Here is a 20,000-nt window from a genome sequence, read left to right as displayed (position 1 = left end):
AAGACCTAGTAACTTGTTATGATAGGTCCTAAAAAAGTATTTGATAAGCTTATATAAAAATACATGTTAATGCTAGTGGTGATGCACACTTTTAATCTTAGCACTTGAGACACAGAGGCAGGTGGCTCTCTGAGTTCGAGGCCACCCTAGTCTACAGAGCAAGTTCCAGAACAGCCAGAGCTACACAGAGAAACCCTGTCTCAAAAATACAAAATAAAAAAATATTATAATGAATAAATCCCTGCTGCTCAGAAAGTTCACCCATGAACCAGCAAGTAAAAATCAAGTAAGACCTTAAGCATCCCAGATCCTAAAACCAAGCATTATACTGTAGCAGGTTTTTTCTAAGTCACTCAATGGATACTTTTAACTTACTTTACTAAGACCAACATTGTGGTATTTCTTTTCCATTATTTTCTTCACTGGTTCCTCTTCCTTAAAGGTAATAAAACAGAACCCACGCCTCTTATTGGTCTTGTTGTCCATAGGGAGCTCTATGGATTCAACCTGATGGCAAAAAACAAAGACTTAGTATTCCAGTTTGTGTTCTATTGTCGCTAATCACTTACATAGTGTGGAGAAGGTGGCACAAAGAAAATGCATTTAATTCTTAAGCTATATTCTGCTGTCTCCCTATTTTTCTAATATTATAAGGATATTCTTCAATTAAAACCTCCAACTTCCCTAAGGCCTCACACTTACAAACCCAGAGTGCCACAAAAAAAGAAACAACATTCATTTTAAGAGAAACAAGCCAGAATCTGCAATTGAGAATAAAGATGTAATCTAGCAACAGTTCTGCAAACTGAAGACTTTGTGGCTAACTCCAGGGAGAAGCTACACCTCCAGCCTTAAATGGCTGCTGCCAAACAGGAAGGCAGTAGCAATCCAACTTTTGCTTGTTCCTATAACTACACAAGAAACTGTATATACCTGGATTTTTGTGTATAGTATAAGTATTAAGCATTCTAAGTCCTAGCACAAAAGCATGTTTTCTTATTTGAATCAAGTAAGAGATGCCAGCATACCATCCTTGGAGAACAAGGTCACATATACCTCAGCTTAGATTTAATTATTAATTCATGATAGGAACTGGTAGCTCACTATGTCACTATGTCTATAGTCTCATTAAAGTGTACTTACACATTTTTGAGTTGGCAAAATGCTATACTAGTCTGTCCTTATTACTTCCTTATTCTTAAGTGTCTCCTTCCATATTCAGAAAGTCAATCTTGACTTCCTCCTCATACTGCCTGCCTGTTCTCCTCCTTCCACTAAATTCTGAGGTAAGACTGCTGTCCAACTCAGACACAATGGGTCATTCCTGCCGTCTATGCATGACAGAAGCAGGAAGACAACTTAAGTCCAGAGTTCAATGAGAAAAAGAGAAGTTCAAAGACAGCCTACATTACCTAACAAGACCCTACTTTGGGGTTGTTTATTTCATCTTTGTATTTGTTACTTTATATATAGATGCTCAAAAAAATAAGAAAACTATATTACCCAATCTTCAGATCTGCTCCTATCAATATTCTTATTACCAAAACATAAGCATTTCACAACTCTGAAAAAAACAGATGGCCAAATCCACTTAATGTGAGATCCCACATTAATTTTGACAGAAATTACATCAAAACATAACATACCTCACCAAAACCACCAAAGTACTCTCTTATTTTTTCTTCAGGTGTGTCTGGAGAAAGGCCACCAACAAAAATTTTTTTGACAGGCTCTTTTGTTTTCATGGCTTTGGCCCTTTTGGGATCAATGACTTTCCCATTCAATTTATGTTCTTTCTGATCCATGACCTAAAGAAATTAAATTTTTCACTTTAATATGTAAAACTTAACTACTGTTCAGAAATAAAGTACTTAAAAATAATCCCATAATGTACCAATATTATGTCAACTGGCTTAAGATTACCTGTCAAGTCACAGGAGTACTATGACATCAACTAACAAACTAGTGCTCAAGCACTAAGAAGTGAGGTAGGGGAAGGACCGCCTCAACTGAATTGATTACTAGGCAACCATTACCGTTAACTGATAACAATGTAAACAATGGTTGCTACTTTCCCTCAGTGCAGAACCAAAATAATGACTTAAAGGTTGATCATCCTGTAGACATTTGTCTGAGGGAACTACTCTTCTGAGAATCAGAGTAAAAGGGAAAACTGTCTAACATTATTGTAAAACGGGCCCTTTTTGCCAACTTGTCATACTGTTTATAACATACTAATTAAGACTTTTAAAATCCCCCTCTATCCTCTTGGGACTGAACATAAACGATATACATATTAACCACAAACTATCATCTGTCCCAGACAAATCTGTCCTTTTAAAAAGTCACTTTCGATTTAGGAAAAAGCTGGCACATGGAAAGTATCCAGTAAATAAATAATTCCATACATCTACCTCTCCCTTTCAAAACCCATACTGACAAGAAAGGGTGTATTGAGCACCTCTGCTGTGCCAACACTTGGAAAGTAGAGGCATAAGGCTCAAGGTAACCCTCAGCCGTGTGTTCAGCTTGAGGCCAGCCTAAGCTACACAGAACCTTGTCTCAAACAACAAAAAATATACAAAATGCATCTCTTCTTCCTTATGAAAGAGAACCAACAAGTAACACAAGTTTACTGTATCAAACTCTCCAGGTTTCATTAATCAGAATATATATATATATATATATATATATAAAACACACTACCTTATCTACACTCTCCGACTCTTTAAATAGCACAAAGCCAAAACCCCTTGATCGCCCTGTGATAGGATCTAACTTCAGAGTGCAGTCTACAACTTCACCAAATTTGGAAAAGTAGTCCTTCAGATCTTTCTTTGTGGTGTCCCAGCTAAGGCCTCCTATAAACATTTTCCTGTAAAGACAAAAAGCAGTATTAAAATGTTAAGAAGAAAAATCAAACTCTATCTTACATTTTACCCACATCAGTAATATACCCTTTTCAAACTGCATTTGTTTAATACAATAAAATGTTATCCTTATTACAGACACATACCAAACCCTACTGTTTAAAGTTCCACTTAGCACTGCTCCTTCTGTTCAAGTACAATACTGAGCAAGAAGCAATGTACTGATATGTTTGTACATATACATATTTATATTTGCATGCCCAATAAAAGTATGGTTTTTACAGATAAAATCTTAGCTTCTAGATTCTATCAAATCTTCATTACAGCCCCAGCCTATCTATGCTAAGACTCCTTTTCTACTTTTAATAGTTCTCCCACTTGCAGAAGTCATATTTAAAATGGAAAACGTGCTAAGTTCTCTAAACTGTCAACTAGCCTTTTTCATGTGCAGAAATCCTTGAAGAGGACCAAAGTGATCATGTAAACAGTGAAAAAGAATTACCTGCTAAATCACATTAACTAACTTAGATAATTTACTTATAGTAGAACCTCAGTTAACAAGTAATAGATGTTTATTTTAGGCCATGAGAACAAAGTCTCAACATACAGCAAAATGCCCAAAGCAGTTTCTGGCAGCAGCGGTAATCCTCTCTAATCTGCTTATTTTATCATCAGTAGTAATAATAAAAGCAAACTTGTACCCTTTTACTTTTTAAAAAGGTCAAACTGAAAACGTAGTAGTAAATTGATAAAACTAGTCCTATATGGGCTACAATTTTCACTAGAGATAAAACCACGATAGCTCAAGATTTCCTCATCTTCATAATCGGGAGGTGTGTCACGAAAAGGGATAGAAAAGATAAGGCACCAACTTTCAGCTCTAGAAAGACATAAATAAGCAAGTCTTTTCATAGGAAGCATCTTCACTTTGTAGACTTTTAATAAGCTGCCACTACAGCCTATTCTGGAAATAAGATGCTCATTAATTTATCTTCACCTCTAACACATCTGTTTAACTGTAATGTTACTGAGTATTCTTACAAGTTTAACTTAATGCTAATAACAAAGCTAACTTTTAGTCCAAAGAAACTCTTAGGTGGCATATTGAACTTTCCATTTAAAGTTAGGTTTTCAACCTAGACCATATTATAGAGCAGGGCCCAATTTTTAAGACTTCCTCAAAGTATCTAGTCCTAAAATAAGATTTATATCCATTTAGTAATTTTATAATCTAATAAATATAACCAAAACCCATTATGTACATTTTAAATGTCTGCTTATTCCATGGAAAACTTAAGACTTCTCAACATACATTTCTTTCAATTAAATACAACTCCTAAAATACAACCCTTATTCAAATATCCATTGCTACAAACAGTGTTTTACCTACAGGCCCAGAATATTACTTTCATCAATGAAAACTCATTGCCAACATTCTTCAGTCTTTCAAGGTGAGGGAGATGCTAATTTTTTTAAAAGACGAAAAGACACTGACTACAAAGCAATTGTCTCTTAGATGTCCATTTTCAAGTTCTAGAACAGAAACAAATTCAGCTGTGATTTAGCTACCTAATAATCATCTCTGTGATACAGAAATTCCCCATAACTGAATGATTTTAACTATTCCAGTCTAACCAAACTAAAATTATAATAAGACAGTAGAGAATAATAAACCTAAAGAACAAAAAGAGTCTGTCTAGTGAACCAAACATCGAAACAAAATTTGTTTTTACTTCATAAAAGCAATGGGTAGGGGAAAATGTCCTCAGTTTATGATAATAACATGACACACAGAATAAGGCATCTACTATTTTTAAGTCATATAACTTCTTTTTAGACAGAAAATTAATTTTCTGAAATATTAGATATGGACAACAAATCATCAATGGACCTAACAAAGTGCTCTGTAAAAAACAAAAAAACTTTCCACCCTTAAGAGAGCTAAAATTGTTCACTGTAAAGCTCTTCTGTTAATAAATGCCCTTTATCCAGAATATTAAGTATTCTGGTCAACATTTTTATATATGACATTTTTTCTTCAAGTATTGCTTGCCTTCCCTAACTATTTCTTTTTAATCTGCAACTATTTTGAGTGAAATGTTTTAAGACCGTGACAGGGTCTTACACTACACAGCTCAAGCTTGCCTCAAATTGGTGGGAATTCTCCAACCTCCATCTCCAGTGGAGCTGCCACAATTAGCTTCAAGGAATGATAGCATCTTCTACAAACCACACCCTGCCTTCAATACAACAGTCACGATTTAACAGCCTATGGATCTCTTATCTCTATTAAGCTACTTTATGATGGTCGATCTCTGAAACTAGCTATGTGACTAAAGCAGACCTCATCACTTGTTTAGCCTTTAAAACACATTTTGTTTTAAGTTTTGCCAGCAATTCAATTTGCCAACAAGCCACTACTTGTTCTATAATGAATTATCTGCCTTCCATACTGTAAAGACCAAGGTAAATTTTCCAAATCTTGTTGTGAAGTGTAACAGCCTCTGAGCTTATGACAAATGTATCAGTATTTTGGTAGCATATAAGAACTGGGTTTTTCTTGTGCTTTAAAAAAATCTGGCCAGGCGGTGGTGGCGCATGCCTTTAATCCCAGCACTTGGGAGGCAGAGGCGGGCGGACTTCTGAGTTCGAGGCCAGCCTGGTCTACAGAGTGAGTTCCAGGACAGCCAGGGCTACACAGAGAGAAACCCTGTCTCGAAAAACCCAAAAAAAAAAAAAAAAAAAAATCTCAACAGATAATCAGAAAACCGGACACATTACAAAATCCACAACATTGTAATTCTCTTTACTAAATAGGAAGTATGAAATCTATCCTTTTTTTTTCAGTTTACAGCCTAGTGATTGTCCGTTAACCTTTATGAACAAATGGGTACCTACAACAGGCTCTCTAGAATACTAGCATGAACTTCCTCTCATTCTGAGATGCCTTAATATCAACACTAATTTGGATTACTTTATACAGCCATATGTTGTTTAAAGCACAATACCTACTGTCTGTCCAATAGGGAGCCTTAAACGAGAAGTTTACTTTCAAGTTGCTATTCACTCCTGCAGAGATGTAAACACTTTTTAGTAAGTCAAAAGAACTATAAAATTTCTAAGCAGCCAATTTAAAACTATCAAGAGAATTGTTCCAATAGCAACAAAATGATTCTTAATGCTGCAATCTTAATTTAAATGTGATCCTTAGTAAGTGAACCAATAATCCCAATCAAGGAACCTCTTTCTACAAGGGTCATCTGTCCCCCTACTGTATTTTTTTTTGAAGTCTCATGTAATCCTGCCTCGTCTCAAAACTTGTAGCAATCTTCCTGCCTCAGCCTTCCCAGTGAGTACTGGGATAATATATGTGCATCAGCGTGCCGGACTGTTTGATTTCTTTCTTTCCTTTCTTTTTTTGGAGACAGGGTTTTACTGTGTAGCCTTGACTGTCCTAGAACTTATTCTGTAGTCCAGGCTGGCCTCATCCTAAAGTTTAATTCCTTAATCATACTTATGAGCAAAGTATTTCAATGGCCCAAAGAAAAGACAGAAGTCTATTGAATTAGCTGTCGAACACTGTCAGTGCTTTCACACTTACCTGCATGTGTGTATGCTGTTTGGGTCATGCATGTAACTGTAGGTACACCTGGAACCGGTGTGTCAGGTGGCTGTGACATGTCCACCTTGGTTCCTCTAGTGGACATGCCTTTATAAATGTAGTTTCTGAAGTCCTCTCCCTACCCAACATACATGCCAAGACTAGGCAACACCTAACAAGCAATGATGGCTGGCGGAAACTGCCTTACTAATTCCTAATTAGCAGGGTATGGTAGTCCGTGACTATAATCCTAGTATTTAGGAAACTGAAGCAGGAGGATCAATAGCCTGAGCTGTTTGACTCTGTCTAAAAAAAAAAGAAAAAGGAAAACACCCTCATCCTCTTTCAAATACATAAAGCTAATTTTCTCCAAACTATGGAGATCACCAAGATCACACTCCAAACTCAGTAAGTATTTTATCTAAAGATGCTTTCCCTATGAGGCTTTTACTCTCACCCCCAATTGTGAAATAAAACAATGTCTAAACTCTTCCAATAACTCAACTATCTTACATAAAAAATTATATCAAGTGTTAGCTTACTACATTTTTCAGCCATACCGGCCTATACACTGGCATCTTTTCAGTAATGTTATTCAAGCACACTTAATTACAAAATTCTTCTGGTACTCTACCATTAAAGCTCAACTTTTAAAATCCTACAATTATAAACTTGAATATCTCCTTGCCATGTATTAATGAACATTTTCCTTAGAAATCAGAGTTTATTTTAAACATCATGTTACTTCTAAGAATGAGGCCATTCCTTTTTAACAAGTGTCAGTCAGTAGGGATATACATATATCATGTATATAAAAACTATCTTGGAAATAACTTGGCAAACCCTTGAAAGTAACAAGATTTGTACCTGGTGTGGTTTATGTCACTTGAAAACTACTTTTTAACTATTTAAAACTGTATTAAGTTTAGCTAATCAAAAAAAATTAATCAGCAAAATCTACATCCCAATATTATCTGCCCATTATTAAACAGGCAATTAAATAGTATTAAATTATTTAATAATTTTAAATTATTAAAATTCCTCCATAAGTTTTTTCTATATTATGCTTTTTAAAGCTAAGTGTTAAAAATCCTATTATTCAAGATTAACACATAAAAAGAGCAAATATTCCAAAGCAAGATTTTAAATTCTTTTACATTAAATCTCAAACTTCAAAAGAAACCCAAATCAACCAGCATAAAAAAAGATAACTAGATTGAAAACATCTTCCCAGTTTTTCCAGGAAGACTAGAGACTTCCCTCCTTTCAGGAGGCAGAACCTTTGGGAGCTTGAGGACAGTTGGTCTACACAGTGAATTCCAGGTCAGCAAGGGCTATATATTAAGATCCTGTGTCAAAAATATAAAGAAAAAGAAAGGCAGGCATAACATCTAGTAAATTAAACATGACAGCTTTAGATATAGCTTTACTGAGTATTTCCAATATATTAACTTTCTAAATAAACTCCAACATTATGAAGTAAACTCCCACTTACCTAAAGGTTAAAGACTGGGGTCCCCTAATCTAAGTTAAGGTTCAGGTTGACCAAGATCACTAGCTATTTACAATCATAGATGTTTTCTATTTGGTATCAATTTAGGTATCACTAATAAACAGAATGGATGTTTACCTTTCTTAAACCAGGACTCTGGAAAGTGTTCTACCACCAATCCAAATTCCTAACACCCCTATCTTTCAATGCTTTAAAATCACATTACTTTTTAATATAACAAAAACCTGGTCATTCCCACTGAAAACATTCATCAGTTGCTTTTTCAGTATATTAGCTGACACTTTCCTGTCTCTTAAGACTAGAGTAGACAGAGAGTGGATTTCCTGATCCATGTATATATGTATGTACGTAGTATCAAATGTAGACAAGTCTCAAGTGCAGACAAACATTTCAGTATAGAATCCAATACTTAAAGCTATCACTATTAGACAAATGTCAGGAATGAAGTAGTCTTCTCCACTATAAAATACTCAAGGACATAGCATGAACATAATGGTTTAACACTCCAGAAACTAAAATATGCTTACCTTTACTCCACAGGAGTAAATCACTGCCAGTAGCAACTATTAGGGCATTGGATAAATACACACAAAATATGAAAGCAGGCAGTGCAGTCAGTCTTCCTATGATGAGCATTGTTTCCAGCGAACAGATCAGAAAACCAAGTAAAAACGCGTTCTATTTATTATCTGAGACCACAGTGGTGGAAGTAACAGAAATAAATCCCAGGCTTCCTGCATCCAGTTTAGTGTCCTATTTACTGTAACACTGAAGCACAACTATAGTCAGATCAAACCAACCAGTTCTACATCACTTCATTTGCTAACATGCACATTCAAAGCATACAGCCATTAAGTGAAATGGGAAGTCAGTCTGTGTTTATGTTCTCAGACATGGCTTCTAACATCACCTAAAGGATAAAGATGATTAGTTATCTTTTCTAATGGCCTTAAGTCATAGCGAAATGGACTATGAAGTACACAGATACATGTATCTACCAATCTAACTATAGGTATGTCTTACACACCTCAGATTACCCAGGCTAAATTACTAAAACAATATACAGAAGTAAATGCAAAGAAAACTTGTTGAAGGTACAAGAAGTACCTAAGAAGTGGCACTCCATGTCTGGAATCTCAGACCAGCCTTGGCTAAAAAGTGAGATCCTGTCTAGGAAAACAAAGTACTGAAATTTTAGATGATATTCCGTCTAATCTCCGGACTGCATATTCCATCTCTCCTACAGATGACAAGTGGAACCCAGTACTCCTGGATGGGGATACGGCTCAAGAACAGAACACTGCCCACATACTTAAGAAGCCTTGGGATCTATCTCCAATATGGACAGAAAAAACACTGAATGTTCCTCTCCTAAATCTTAAGGCTTCAGTTTCCAATTTTAACAAAAGAAATGGATACGGACACTCATATACTCAAACTTGGCCTATAAATCCAATCTTACTAAGTCAAAAAAAAAAAAAGGCCAGTAAATCTGGCACTAGACTACTCTAAAAGTACTTTTTTTTCCCCAAAGCAATGTTCAAACTGTTCCTGAAACATTGGGGTTTCTATTATACTCTCCAATATTTTAAGCAAAGACATGTGTGAGCCCCTTCTCAAATGGTAGGGAACAATTTCTCCAAGATTGCCACTTGAGCTTGCACACTAACAGGGCCAGCTGGAATACTAGCCTGACAAGTGCCCCACTGACAACTCAATGAAACTGCCATGCTTCCTACTCAACCACACTCTGGAGAGTTGGGGGTTAGGGTGGGGAATGAGTCATTGTAACTAATCTGGTAAAACTGTCTATAAATCAGTATATTCTAGGTTTCCAATGTTCTGTAAGTTCAAACACTGTCCCCCATACCTTACATCATGGTATGCACATTTCACCAGACACTACCTACCCGCAAAGAACCGAAACACTAAAGACTACACACTGAAAGCAAAATGAGAAATTCCAATGCCACTAATTATATCTAAGAAATAGGGATCTTAAAAGTTGTAGATAGATAGTAAAGGGGCCAAGATGGCGAGAGTTCAATCCCCAGGACCCACATTACAGAATGAGAACAGACTCACTAGCCTCTTCTGACCTCCACATAAGCACTGATACACAGATGAACCCAACATCAAAACACAATTTTAAAGGTAACCCAGGAAGCCATTTTACTATGGTAATGAATCAGTTACCAAACCCATTAATCTTGAAAGAAGGCTGCTTTTCTAAAAATAACTGTTCATGTTTATATATGAATAAACAATAATACATAATAAAAAATGTCAAATAAAAAATTAATCTTTAAAAAGTATTTTAGCAGGAAAACTAAAAAGAGTAGCATTTACCTACAGTCCCCAACACTTGAGGTGGAGACAGGAATATTAGGACAAGGCCAGCCTAGAGATATAGGAGACCTTTTCTCAGAAATAGTACTTCAAGATGAAACTTCATTTCTACAGGAGCTACACACCAGTGTTTTTAAGAAATTAACTCCACACGACATTTACTCTACTGACTGGTCTCATCTCCACTCCAGAGACTTTATTATTAAACTGGTGTGAAAAACAAACAATGGGTGTATAGACAGCAAAAAGGTACGCTTAAAGATCTTCAGTGTTTTGCTCAGAAAGTCTAACATCTACAACAAAACGGAGTTGGTAAATGAACATTTATCACATCAAATTAGAGAAAGAGAGGAGGTGGGACAACAGGAGATCCGGCTGCATAGTGGCCACACACCTGTAGTCCAAGAGACGTTTTAGGCTGAGGAGAGAGCCTCCTAAGCCTGGGCAATATAGTGAGTGAGACTGTCTCCAAAACAAGTGCTGGAAAGTAAGGGTGCCTTCCAAGTACAATACTGCTTGAGCAAAACCTACACCTCAGGAAGTCTGCCAGAGGAGAACTGGCCATCATCTATCTGGACTGTTCCATAACTTTCTCCAAAAACTGATCCCAGAAAGATCTACAAGTATTTGCTACTGAACAAAGGAGCAAAGATAACTTTTTTTAACAGTAAAAACAAATTCAACTTACTACAAACAACTAAGGTTCAAATAGAAGTCAAATAAGGTTTAATTTGCCATTATTAGTCAACTTCTATGCCCAGCAGGCACCAAAACAGAATATTCATCTCATCATTATGTCACTCAGACCCTCGCTTGTTTTTTCTTGTGTCTGTTAAACTACTTTACCTCCAACTAAAACTGGACAAATATCAGATGGGAAGTTTTAAAAAACCCACATAAAATTTAAATGTTATCCAAAATAATTAAATAGAATATGGTTTGTATAGACATAAGACAATGAACTGGCTTTCTAATCTCCAATGGTAGAGACACAGTCCCAGGAAAATTTAAGTATGATCCTAAGGACAGAGACTGACATTTCAGGAGGGAGAAGTGGGATAAAAAGAATACTCAACCTACCAGCCTCCAAAGGGAAGTCATGCAAATGTGAACACAAGTCAACCAACTGTAATTAACATTCCAGCCAAATCACACTGAAAATAAAAAAGCTGATAAGAGCTGTAGTGGAAAGCCACATTTAGCCCACCTATATTATACACACAATGCTTAAAGTATTTATACTGTCGAAGAAATACAGGACTTTGCATAAAGCATAGTAATACTTAAAGAACTGTCTACTTGACAGAATACTTCAGTATAACATGCAAGACATTTTAACACGCAATCTTTATCAAGTAACCTTTATATTTAGCATTAAGCTTAGAATTTAAACAAAAATATTTCAACCTAATAAAAACTAAATAAAATACAGTAACTTTTGCTTGCCCATATTTAAAAGAAAAATTACTAATTACATTTCGTTTAGGTTGGCCAAATTGTCAACTCATCATGCATTACCACAAACCATATATCACGCAATGGCATTTTTGCCCACAGATTATTTAGGGTAGCTACAAAGGCCTTACATCCCAGGCGCAAGACTTATCCTACAGTATTAATGTCTAAATCTCCTGGGACTCAATGGGCAACTAAATTACAGAGCCTCTGCATGTTATGACTACTGAAATCTTTATAAGACAGAAATAAAATTTAAAAGTTTTACCATTCTTCCCGCTGTGCCGTCGCTGCTTCAGTGTGTCGTGGGGAGGAGTTTGAATGGCTAGGGAATTAACAACCGGTACAGCAACCAATCAAAATTCTAGTTTTAGTTTTTGACATTGTTAGGGTTAAAAACTAATTCATTTATATTTCAGTTCAACAAAAAACAACTACAAAGACAGCTGGCTACTTTCTAACGTCAAAGCTCAAGGGTAATAGAAAGCCTGCCCCAGTTACACAGTTAACCATTTTGGTGCCTCTGTCCAAAGAACAGACTTCAGAAAGCAAAAACCAAAAGGTTAAAAAACTTAATTTCTTCAAATATTTAACATGTATTCCCTTCTCATCTTAAGCCACGTATCATTCAATATTAGTTCCATTTAATTAAATTCACTTCCCATCCCACCCTCAACTCCCCACTAGAGCCAGTACAACCGTTAGCAGACTGCAGAGAGTCAGCCTCAACTGAGATTTTTTTTTTTAAATTATATTCCAAGTACTTCTCCACTGTCCCAACAACCCTACAAATTTTATACCCTTAACCACTAGTGGAAATCACGGGTTTAAATGACACCTTTTTATAAACTTCCCACCAAATCGTTCTCCTGGTTATAGTGAAAAAAATTGCATACGCACAGCCCCATTATAAAAAGTATCGAAACCGTAACTCAAGATCAGCAATCTGTAATGGGAACAAGAAAATCTAAGGACCCGGATCCAGCCCCCCTTTCCTTATCTCCTGTATGATACTCAGCTCTCAAAGGCTGCATTTTAACATATTAAAAGCAGCTTTTGGTGGCGATATAAAAGTTACTTCAATTAGAGGAAGCAAGTTAGTATTTTAAAAAAACCTGAAAAAAATTAATTCATTGAACACCACAGGAATTATTGCATTTTAAAGGGCTAGTGGACTCCTTTGAACAATAAATAGTGAGAGGGTCAGACTGAGAAGAAACCAAACAGGCTGCTGGGCACTGAAAAGGCGGGAGAGAGATGTAAAAAATTTAGTTGCACAGAATAAATAAAGAAAGACTACAATCTGTACAAATAGGCAACCCAGAATCTGAGGGCGCGCGAAAAGGGTGCGTAGAGAGAATAAGTTGGCAGAATGGGGGAAGGGCAACCGCAGGCAGGAGGTAGAAGAGCCCCAGTCAAGTACAGGCCCCATCGACCAGGAAGGACTTAAATGGAGCCCGCGGAGCCAGACCAACGCGCCAGCAGACCGGGGACATCGGCAGGCCCAGTCTGTCTACAGCACACACGCAGGGCCTGTATGAGCGTGCCGTGGTGACAGCGTAAAGTGGACAGAACGAACGAGTCCTAAGACGAAACTATTTAAAACGCTAAAAACACTGGCCTGAGGCCGACGCGGGAGAAAAGAGAGGTGGACAGCCTACACCTTTCCCAAAGCAAGAGCGTGTAAATAATCGCACCGTCTCGGGGTGGGGGTGAAGCACCCAACCAACCGCGGTAACCCTGGTAAAAAGCTTTTCTGTGCGTTTGCATTTTTAAGCCTAAGAGGTTAGAAATTCGGGAGACATGGGGGTGGGGGGAGAGCTCCGACAGGCGGGAAAAAATCCTGGCGGCTAAATCAGTGGGAGGAGACCCACGGCGAGGGAGGAAAGAGGGCGGGCCGCGGAGTAGCATGGTGACTGCTAAAGGTGGGAACGTGTGATGGGGGAGGGGGCGAGCAGGCAGGGAAGGAGGAAATGCAGGCCCAGGGGAGCCCGAGGTACAAGAGGGGCGGCCGAGCAAGCGACTGCACTGGGGCCTGCGGGCGGGCAGTCGCGGGAGCGAGGCCTAATGGCGGGGAGGGGGAGGGGGCCTGGCGAGCGGCTGCCCGGGGCCGCCCCTTACTCACCCTTCATCCTCCTCGTTCTTACTGGCGTCGATCTTGGCTCCCTCTGCCTCGGCGCTGCCTCCTTCGGTGCCTCCGGCCGCAGAGCCGCCGCCGCTTCCCGCCGCCGCCGCTGCCCCCTGCGCCGCCGCCACCATGGCTCCCTCCTGCTCGCCCGCCGAGCCGCCTACCGCCGCCGTTGCCGCCGCCGCCGCCCCGTCCCCTCCGAACTGCTCCTCCGACATAGTGCTACTGCCTCCGCCGCCGCCGAGACGACACCCGCCGCCGCCGCGAACCGAAACTAGCAGCAAAGTAATCCCCGCCGCCGCCGCGCGCCCGCTCTACCTCGCGAGGCACACAAGACAAGGCGCGCGCGTGGCTGCGAAGGCTCCTGCGCCTCTCCCCGGCCTGCCCCCCTCGCCTCCCACTCTCGCGCAGCGCGCACTCTCACTCTCCCCGGCTGCACTAAAAAAGAATAAGTAGCAGCGGCGGCCACTCTTGCCTCCTCCTCGCTTTAATGGCGCCGCCGCGGACCACCTAAAATGGCCGACGGAAGAACGGCGCGTCCCGGTCACGTGACTCCAGAGCGCGCCCTTTGCGCCTCCGCCCCTTCCACCGCTAGTCCCCCACCCCCCCACACGGGCCCGCCCTCTCGTTCCCTTTTATACTTGCTCTCACGCTCCTCGGTCTCGCGGCGCGGGCCTTTAAAGGGAACCGGAAGTGGCGTGCACAAGAGGGTCGCGCGGGTACCATCGAGAACAAGGAGCGCTGGTTCGAGGGCGCGGCTAGAGAGACCCCCCTCCCCTTGGCCCCGCCCTTCCGCGGATTCCTGGAGTCACTGGCCGCTCCTCGGCTGCAGCGGGCTGGAGCGACGGACCTGGAGGGGTGTGGTTCGTCCTCCCCCGCGGCGGCTTCGCGGAGGCTGCCCTCAGGAGCCTGGTCTGTGGGCCTGGTGGCCTGCGTGGGGCGGCAGGACGAGCGTAAGCAGTGCTCCGCAGTCCCCGCCTGCGCCGGGTGACATTGAGATTCCGCCGCGGAGCCCTCTTAAGGCCGCTTGATGGTCGAGGCTGCCTTTTCTCAGAGCTGCTTCCCAACTCTTAAGGCTTCGCCGCCGTTATTAAAAGAACCTAAAGCCGGCGCGATTCTTTGAAGTTAGGAGGGATTGGGAAGTGTGTTAAGGTCGACACCGGGATTCCTTTTTTTTTTTTTTTCGAGGTCCAGTCCTTATATTAAATAGGACATATAAATGTCATGAATCATCTTTACGAGGTGTTTGGGTTTGTGGTGTTGAGGTGGCGATTTTATAAAAAGAAAAATGAAACACCGTTAGGCGTGTGAATCAGATTTTAAAATTAACTGCTCTAAGAAACCTATTAGTCCAATTCCTACTCAGGAGTTGGACTTTGCAGCTTCCTGCAAGACTTAGCAGAAAATGGGATTTCTGTATACTTTTTTGTCGTCAACCACTTGACTGCTTAGTAAGTATCCAGTTTCCAAACTGGATTTGGAAAAGTTTACAAAAGACATAATAGAGGGACAAGACTTCAGCCCAGCTGATTAGGTACACGCTGTAATCCCAGAACTGTGATCCCAGAGAAAGGAGGACGACGGACTGTTGAGGCCAACCTGGCATTATCCCTTAGCAAAGCACATAAGAAAGTTTAAATAAATGCTTCCCATGGTGGACTTCAAATCAATTTCTAGTAATTGTACACAATCTGAAAATCCCAAAGGTTGAAACGAGATATATCGCCACAGTTTGTTACAGAATCCTTAAAATAAAAGAATATGCATCAAACTGTGGAAATGTCTTCAACATTAAGCAAATCACAGAAAGGCAAACGCCAAGATGGTTGAGTAGAAGTGATTCCACATTTTTCTCTACCATCCGAAAATACTAACCAAATAAGGTGGCCTTGTACTTAAGTCAAATACTGCAGGTTGGCAACAGCTAGGATGAACCTGAGGTTTTTATTTCTCCTATGGATTCAAACGATAAGCCTGCCTTTTAGAAACACTGGTTGTGGTTTAGAATGAGAACGGCCTCCAACCACTCCTGTGGCATGGAACTGTTTGAGTAGGATTAGGAGGTGTGGCTTTGTTGGAAGAGATGCTTTGAGGTTTCAAAGGCCCTACCAGGCCTTGCTGCCTGCTGCCTGTGGTTCAGGATGGAAAGCTTTCAGCTACTGTTCCACTGAGGTTTCCTCCAACCTGAACTTCTTTTCCAACTGTGTGACTTTAAGCTGTCCATCCTTCCGAAATCAATGTGGTTGTATCTATGGCATTTTACAGATCTGTCATAGTAAATTAATCATCCCTTTGCATGGCCTGTTGTCATTTATCTCTGGTCTTCTTGCTATCCTGGAACTCACTCTGTAGACCAGGCTGGCCTCTAACTCAGAAATCCACCTGCCTCTGCCTCCCAAGTGCTGGGATTAAAGGCGTGCGCCACCACTGCCCGGCTTATCTCTGGTCTTAATTACAGCCATCTAGACACCATTAGTTTTTGAAGAGCAAAAATAACATTCCTATATATCCTAGTTTTATTTTTCACATATATATAGAAATAGATATTATATAAAGGTAGAGATTATGTAACAAATATATTGACACAATAATTTCTCATTGAATCTTTAAATGATCAAACTCAGACAAACTAGGTTTTTTTCACCTAGAGATTTCAAATGGCTCTCCTCTTCCTCTCACTTTAGAACTGGCATAAATACACCTGGAGATTTCTTGATGTATGAACTTTTTTTTTTTTTTCGAGACAGGATTTCTCTGTGTAGCCCTGACTGTCCTGGAACTCACTCTGTAGACCGGGCTGGCCTCGAACTCAGAAATCTGCCTGCCTCTGCCTCCCAAGTGCTGGGATTAAAGGCGTGCGCCACCACTGTCCAGCTGATGTATGAACTTTCTTAAGGAGAAAAAAAAAAAGGTAGGTATTTTCTAAGCTCATTCATATGTAAGAAGTGGCTGGAGATGCTACTTTCCCAAACCACTGGAAAGGAAGCAATGTCACCCCTCAATATGAGGGCCATCAAAACTTCTTCTGTTTTAGAGGCTTCAAGTATGTTTCAGGCAACACTGGGATGCTGTGTGAGGCCTTAGTAAGAACAGTTCTGATCCAATGCTTAGCATGCTGGAGGACCTGGGGTCAACCCCAGCATCACCAAAAATCAAAATAGATTTAATACTTTGACTAGGGTCACTCTCCAGGACAAGGTAGCTCAGTCAAGGAAACAGTTTTAATCTTCTAGATCCAGTCTACTGGTGGTATAGAGAGACCCTTTGCTAATCTTCTAAGCCAATCTACAGGTGGTATGGACAGTTTGCTCAGACATCATGAGGCAATGAACGGGAACAAGAAGAAACAGCCAGAACCCATTGCTACACAAAACACACAGGTTCAATGCCTTTCATCACGTTAACTAGCATGTGACCAGGATGGACCTTTTATTCTCCTGAAGAATATCCTCAGCAGGATTAAAGCAGGTTGTTAAGAGTTGGCTTTGTTGCTGGAGAGATGGCCCAGTGCTTAAGAGCACATGCTGCTCTGGCAGAGGACCTGGCTTCAGTTCCAAGCATTCACAAGACAGCTCACTACCTTCTCTAACTCTAGTCTCCAGGGATCTCTGACACCCTCTTTAGCCTCTTCTGGTATCAGGCACACAGGTGGTGCACAGATGGGCATGCAGACAAAAAACCCACATGCACAAAATAAAAGTACAGGTAACAAGAAATACTGAGATCAGAAGAAATAGTCTTCCTCAGGGAAGCACACACTAATTGGTTATCCAACACCAAATGGTCAGCCCTAAAAACATACACATACAAGTTACATTATATAGACTGAACAGGGTGTATTTATATATTTACAAATATACACAAACATACATACACACATACATACACAACACACATACACACACACATATATGTAACAACAATTAAAGAAAAAGAGACCATGAATTTAAAAGAACAATGGATGGATTTATATGGTAGACTTTGAAGTGAGAAAAGGAAAGGTGGAAATGATATAATTGTTTTATAACCTCAAAACACACAAAAAAATTTTTTTAATTAGTTTTGTGAAACTAGGTAAAGTTACCCATTTTCCAGACAACAAGCCTTCTATATTAGTCTCAGTAATCAAGAAGTTCTCAGTCTATTCAGATGATACAGAGGCTCATCAACTACTAATGGTAAGGTTTTATTTTACCAATGAAATCTGCCTACAATAATCAGTCTTACCTGTTTAACTGAAATAATGGGTGCCTTTCAACACAATTGAAAAAGTACCACTCAAAAAATTATTCAAATGATAAGAAAGTTTAGTCATGTTACTGCAAAGCAGCATACCCAACAATCTATGTGATACCTGCACTTTGAAAACCAGAGATGTCCTGAGTTTTAGACATCTGAAAAAATACTTCTGCTCATAAATCTGCTTCCTCCATCTCCTGACATCTCAACCTTCTCCTGCACCCATTTTAATCTCACTCTGCCCACCCACTCAGTCACCAGCTTCTACTTTCAGAATGCATCTCATTTTTTTTAGAAGCTGTATATGGGGATGCACACGTGCCAGTCCCAGTATGGAGAGGCTGAGGCAGGAGGATAGCCTTGACTTTGAGGTCAGCCTAAGCTTCAGAGTGATAGCTTGCCTCAAAACAAAACAAGTAAAAAACAAAAAACAACAACAACAACAACAAAACCAAAAACCAAGAAAGTAAAAGTTTCTTCAGTGCTGACGTGGTTTCTAGTTCGATTTCCTCACATCAACCATGCAAGACGCAGCACGAGTACGTTTTTGGTGTTGGGAATATACATGTATGAAACAGATAGTCTCTAGTCACATGGACCTCACATCCTAGTGGGCATGACAAATGACAAGTCAATGTTGTAATTTCAGGGAGTGACAAGAAAATAAGATGTTGTGAGGGCTGGAGAGATGGCTCATCAATTCACACACATTGCTCTTTCACAGGACTGGGATTTAGTTCCCAGCACCCACATGACAGCTCACATCTGTCTGTAACTCCAGTTCCAGGAGATTTGACACCCTCTTCCACCCTTCAAGAGTACCAGGCATGTTCTCATACACATACACACATGCAAGTAAGCACACATATATAATAAATCTTTTTTTTTTCTTTTTTTGGTTTTTCGAGACAGGGTTTCTCTGTGTAACCCTGGCTGTCCTGGAGCTCACTCTGTAGACCAGGCTGGCCTCGAACTCAGAAATCCACCTGCCTCTGCCTCCCAAGTGCTGGGATTAAAGGCCTGCGCCACCACTGCCTGGCTTCTTTTCTTAAGCTGCTAAAGATAAAACACAGAATGTAGTTTAACAAGAAGAGACTCCAAGGAGATAACCAGTTGTGATGGTTTCTATGTGCTTGGCCCAGGGAGTGGCACTATTAGGTGTGGCCCTGTTGGAGTAGGTGTGTCACTTTGCACATGGGCTTAAGACCCTCACACTAGCTGCCTGGAAGTGAGTATTAGCAGCCTTCAGATGAAGATGTAGAACTCTCAGCTCCTCCTACACCATGCCTGCCTGGATGCTGCCATGTTCCCACCTTGATGATAATGGACTGAACCTCTGAACCTGTAAGCCAGCCCCAATTAAATGTTGTCCTTATAAGAGTTGCTTTGGTCATGGTGTCTGTTCACAGCAGTAAAACCCTAACTAAGACACCAGTAGACCCTAGAGCAGCCTTCCTGATGCTGTTACCCTTTAATACAGTTCCTCATGTTGTGTGACTCATCAGGACGGTGAATTAAAGAGTTATGATGTCTTCTGTCGAGACAAATCTACAAAAAGCAATGCTGTTTACCTATGACTATTACTTTTTCTCAGTGGTATCATCTGCACAGAAAAGCACATTTTAATGACATTAAAAATGAGACTTAAGCTAGGCCTGGTAGCATACACTTGTGAGGCAGAGAGCAAGTCGATTTCTGTGAATTAAAGACTACCCTTATCTACATTGTGAGTTCCAGGCAGCCACAGCTACATAATGACACCCTATTTGGAAGAAGAAGAAGAAGAAGAAGAAGAAGAAGAAGAAGAAGAAGAGGAGGAGGAGGAGGAGGAGGAGGAGGAGGAGG

At 40.1% G+C, this 20,000-nt stretch overlaps 1 protein-coding gene across 8 annotated transcripts in view; it reads right to left on the bottom strand.

The window, feature by feature from the left end:
• The window catches only part of Hnrnpd (heterogeneous nuclear ribonucleoprotein D), a 17,681-nt gene extending 3,228 nt beyond the window's left edge, over positions 1-14,453 (bottom strand). For 3 of the 8 annotated variants that reach the window (XR_003712220.1, XM_028773741.1, XM_028773742.1), the window contains exons 1-5: positions 13,914-14,452; positions 12,057-12,113; positions 2,707-2,875; positions 1,647-1,808; positions 376-507 (exon numbers count right to left, since the gene is read on the bottom strand). Coding sequence is in view for 7 of the 8 variants with exons in the window: in XM_028773741.1 (XP_028629574.1) it covers positions 376-507; positions 1,647-1,808; positions 2,707-2,875; positions 12,057-12,113; positions 13,914-14,134 (741 nt within the window). In the remaining variant the exon portion in view is untranslated. Of the gene's footprint in view, positions 1-375; positions 508-1,646; positions 1,809-2,706; positions 2,876-5,878; positions 5,940-6,471; positions 7,400-12,056; positions 12,114-13,913 lie in introns of those variants that run through there. The other 5 variants (XM_028773745.1, XM_028773746.1, XM_028773744.1 and 2 more) reach the window with 4 other exon arrangements.
• Between the last annotated feature and the right edge of the window lie 5,547 nt (positions 14,454-20,000).

Source organism: Grammomys surdaster, unplaced genomic scaffold (genome assembly GCF_004785775.1).
Source record: "Grammomys surdaster isolate TR1022 unplaced genomic scaffold, NIH_TR_1.0 233, whole genome shotgun sequence".
NCBI lineage: Eukaryota > Metazoa > Chordata > Mammalia > Rodentia > Muridae > Grammomys > Grammomys surdaster.
This window is presented reverse-complemented; position numbering and strand designations above follow the sequence as displayed.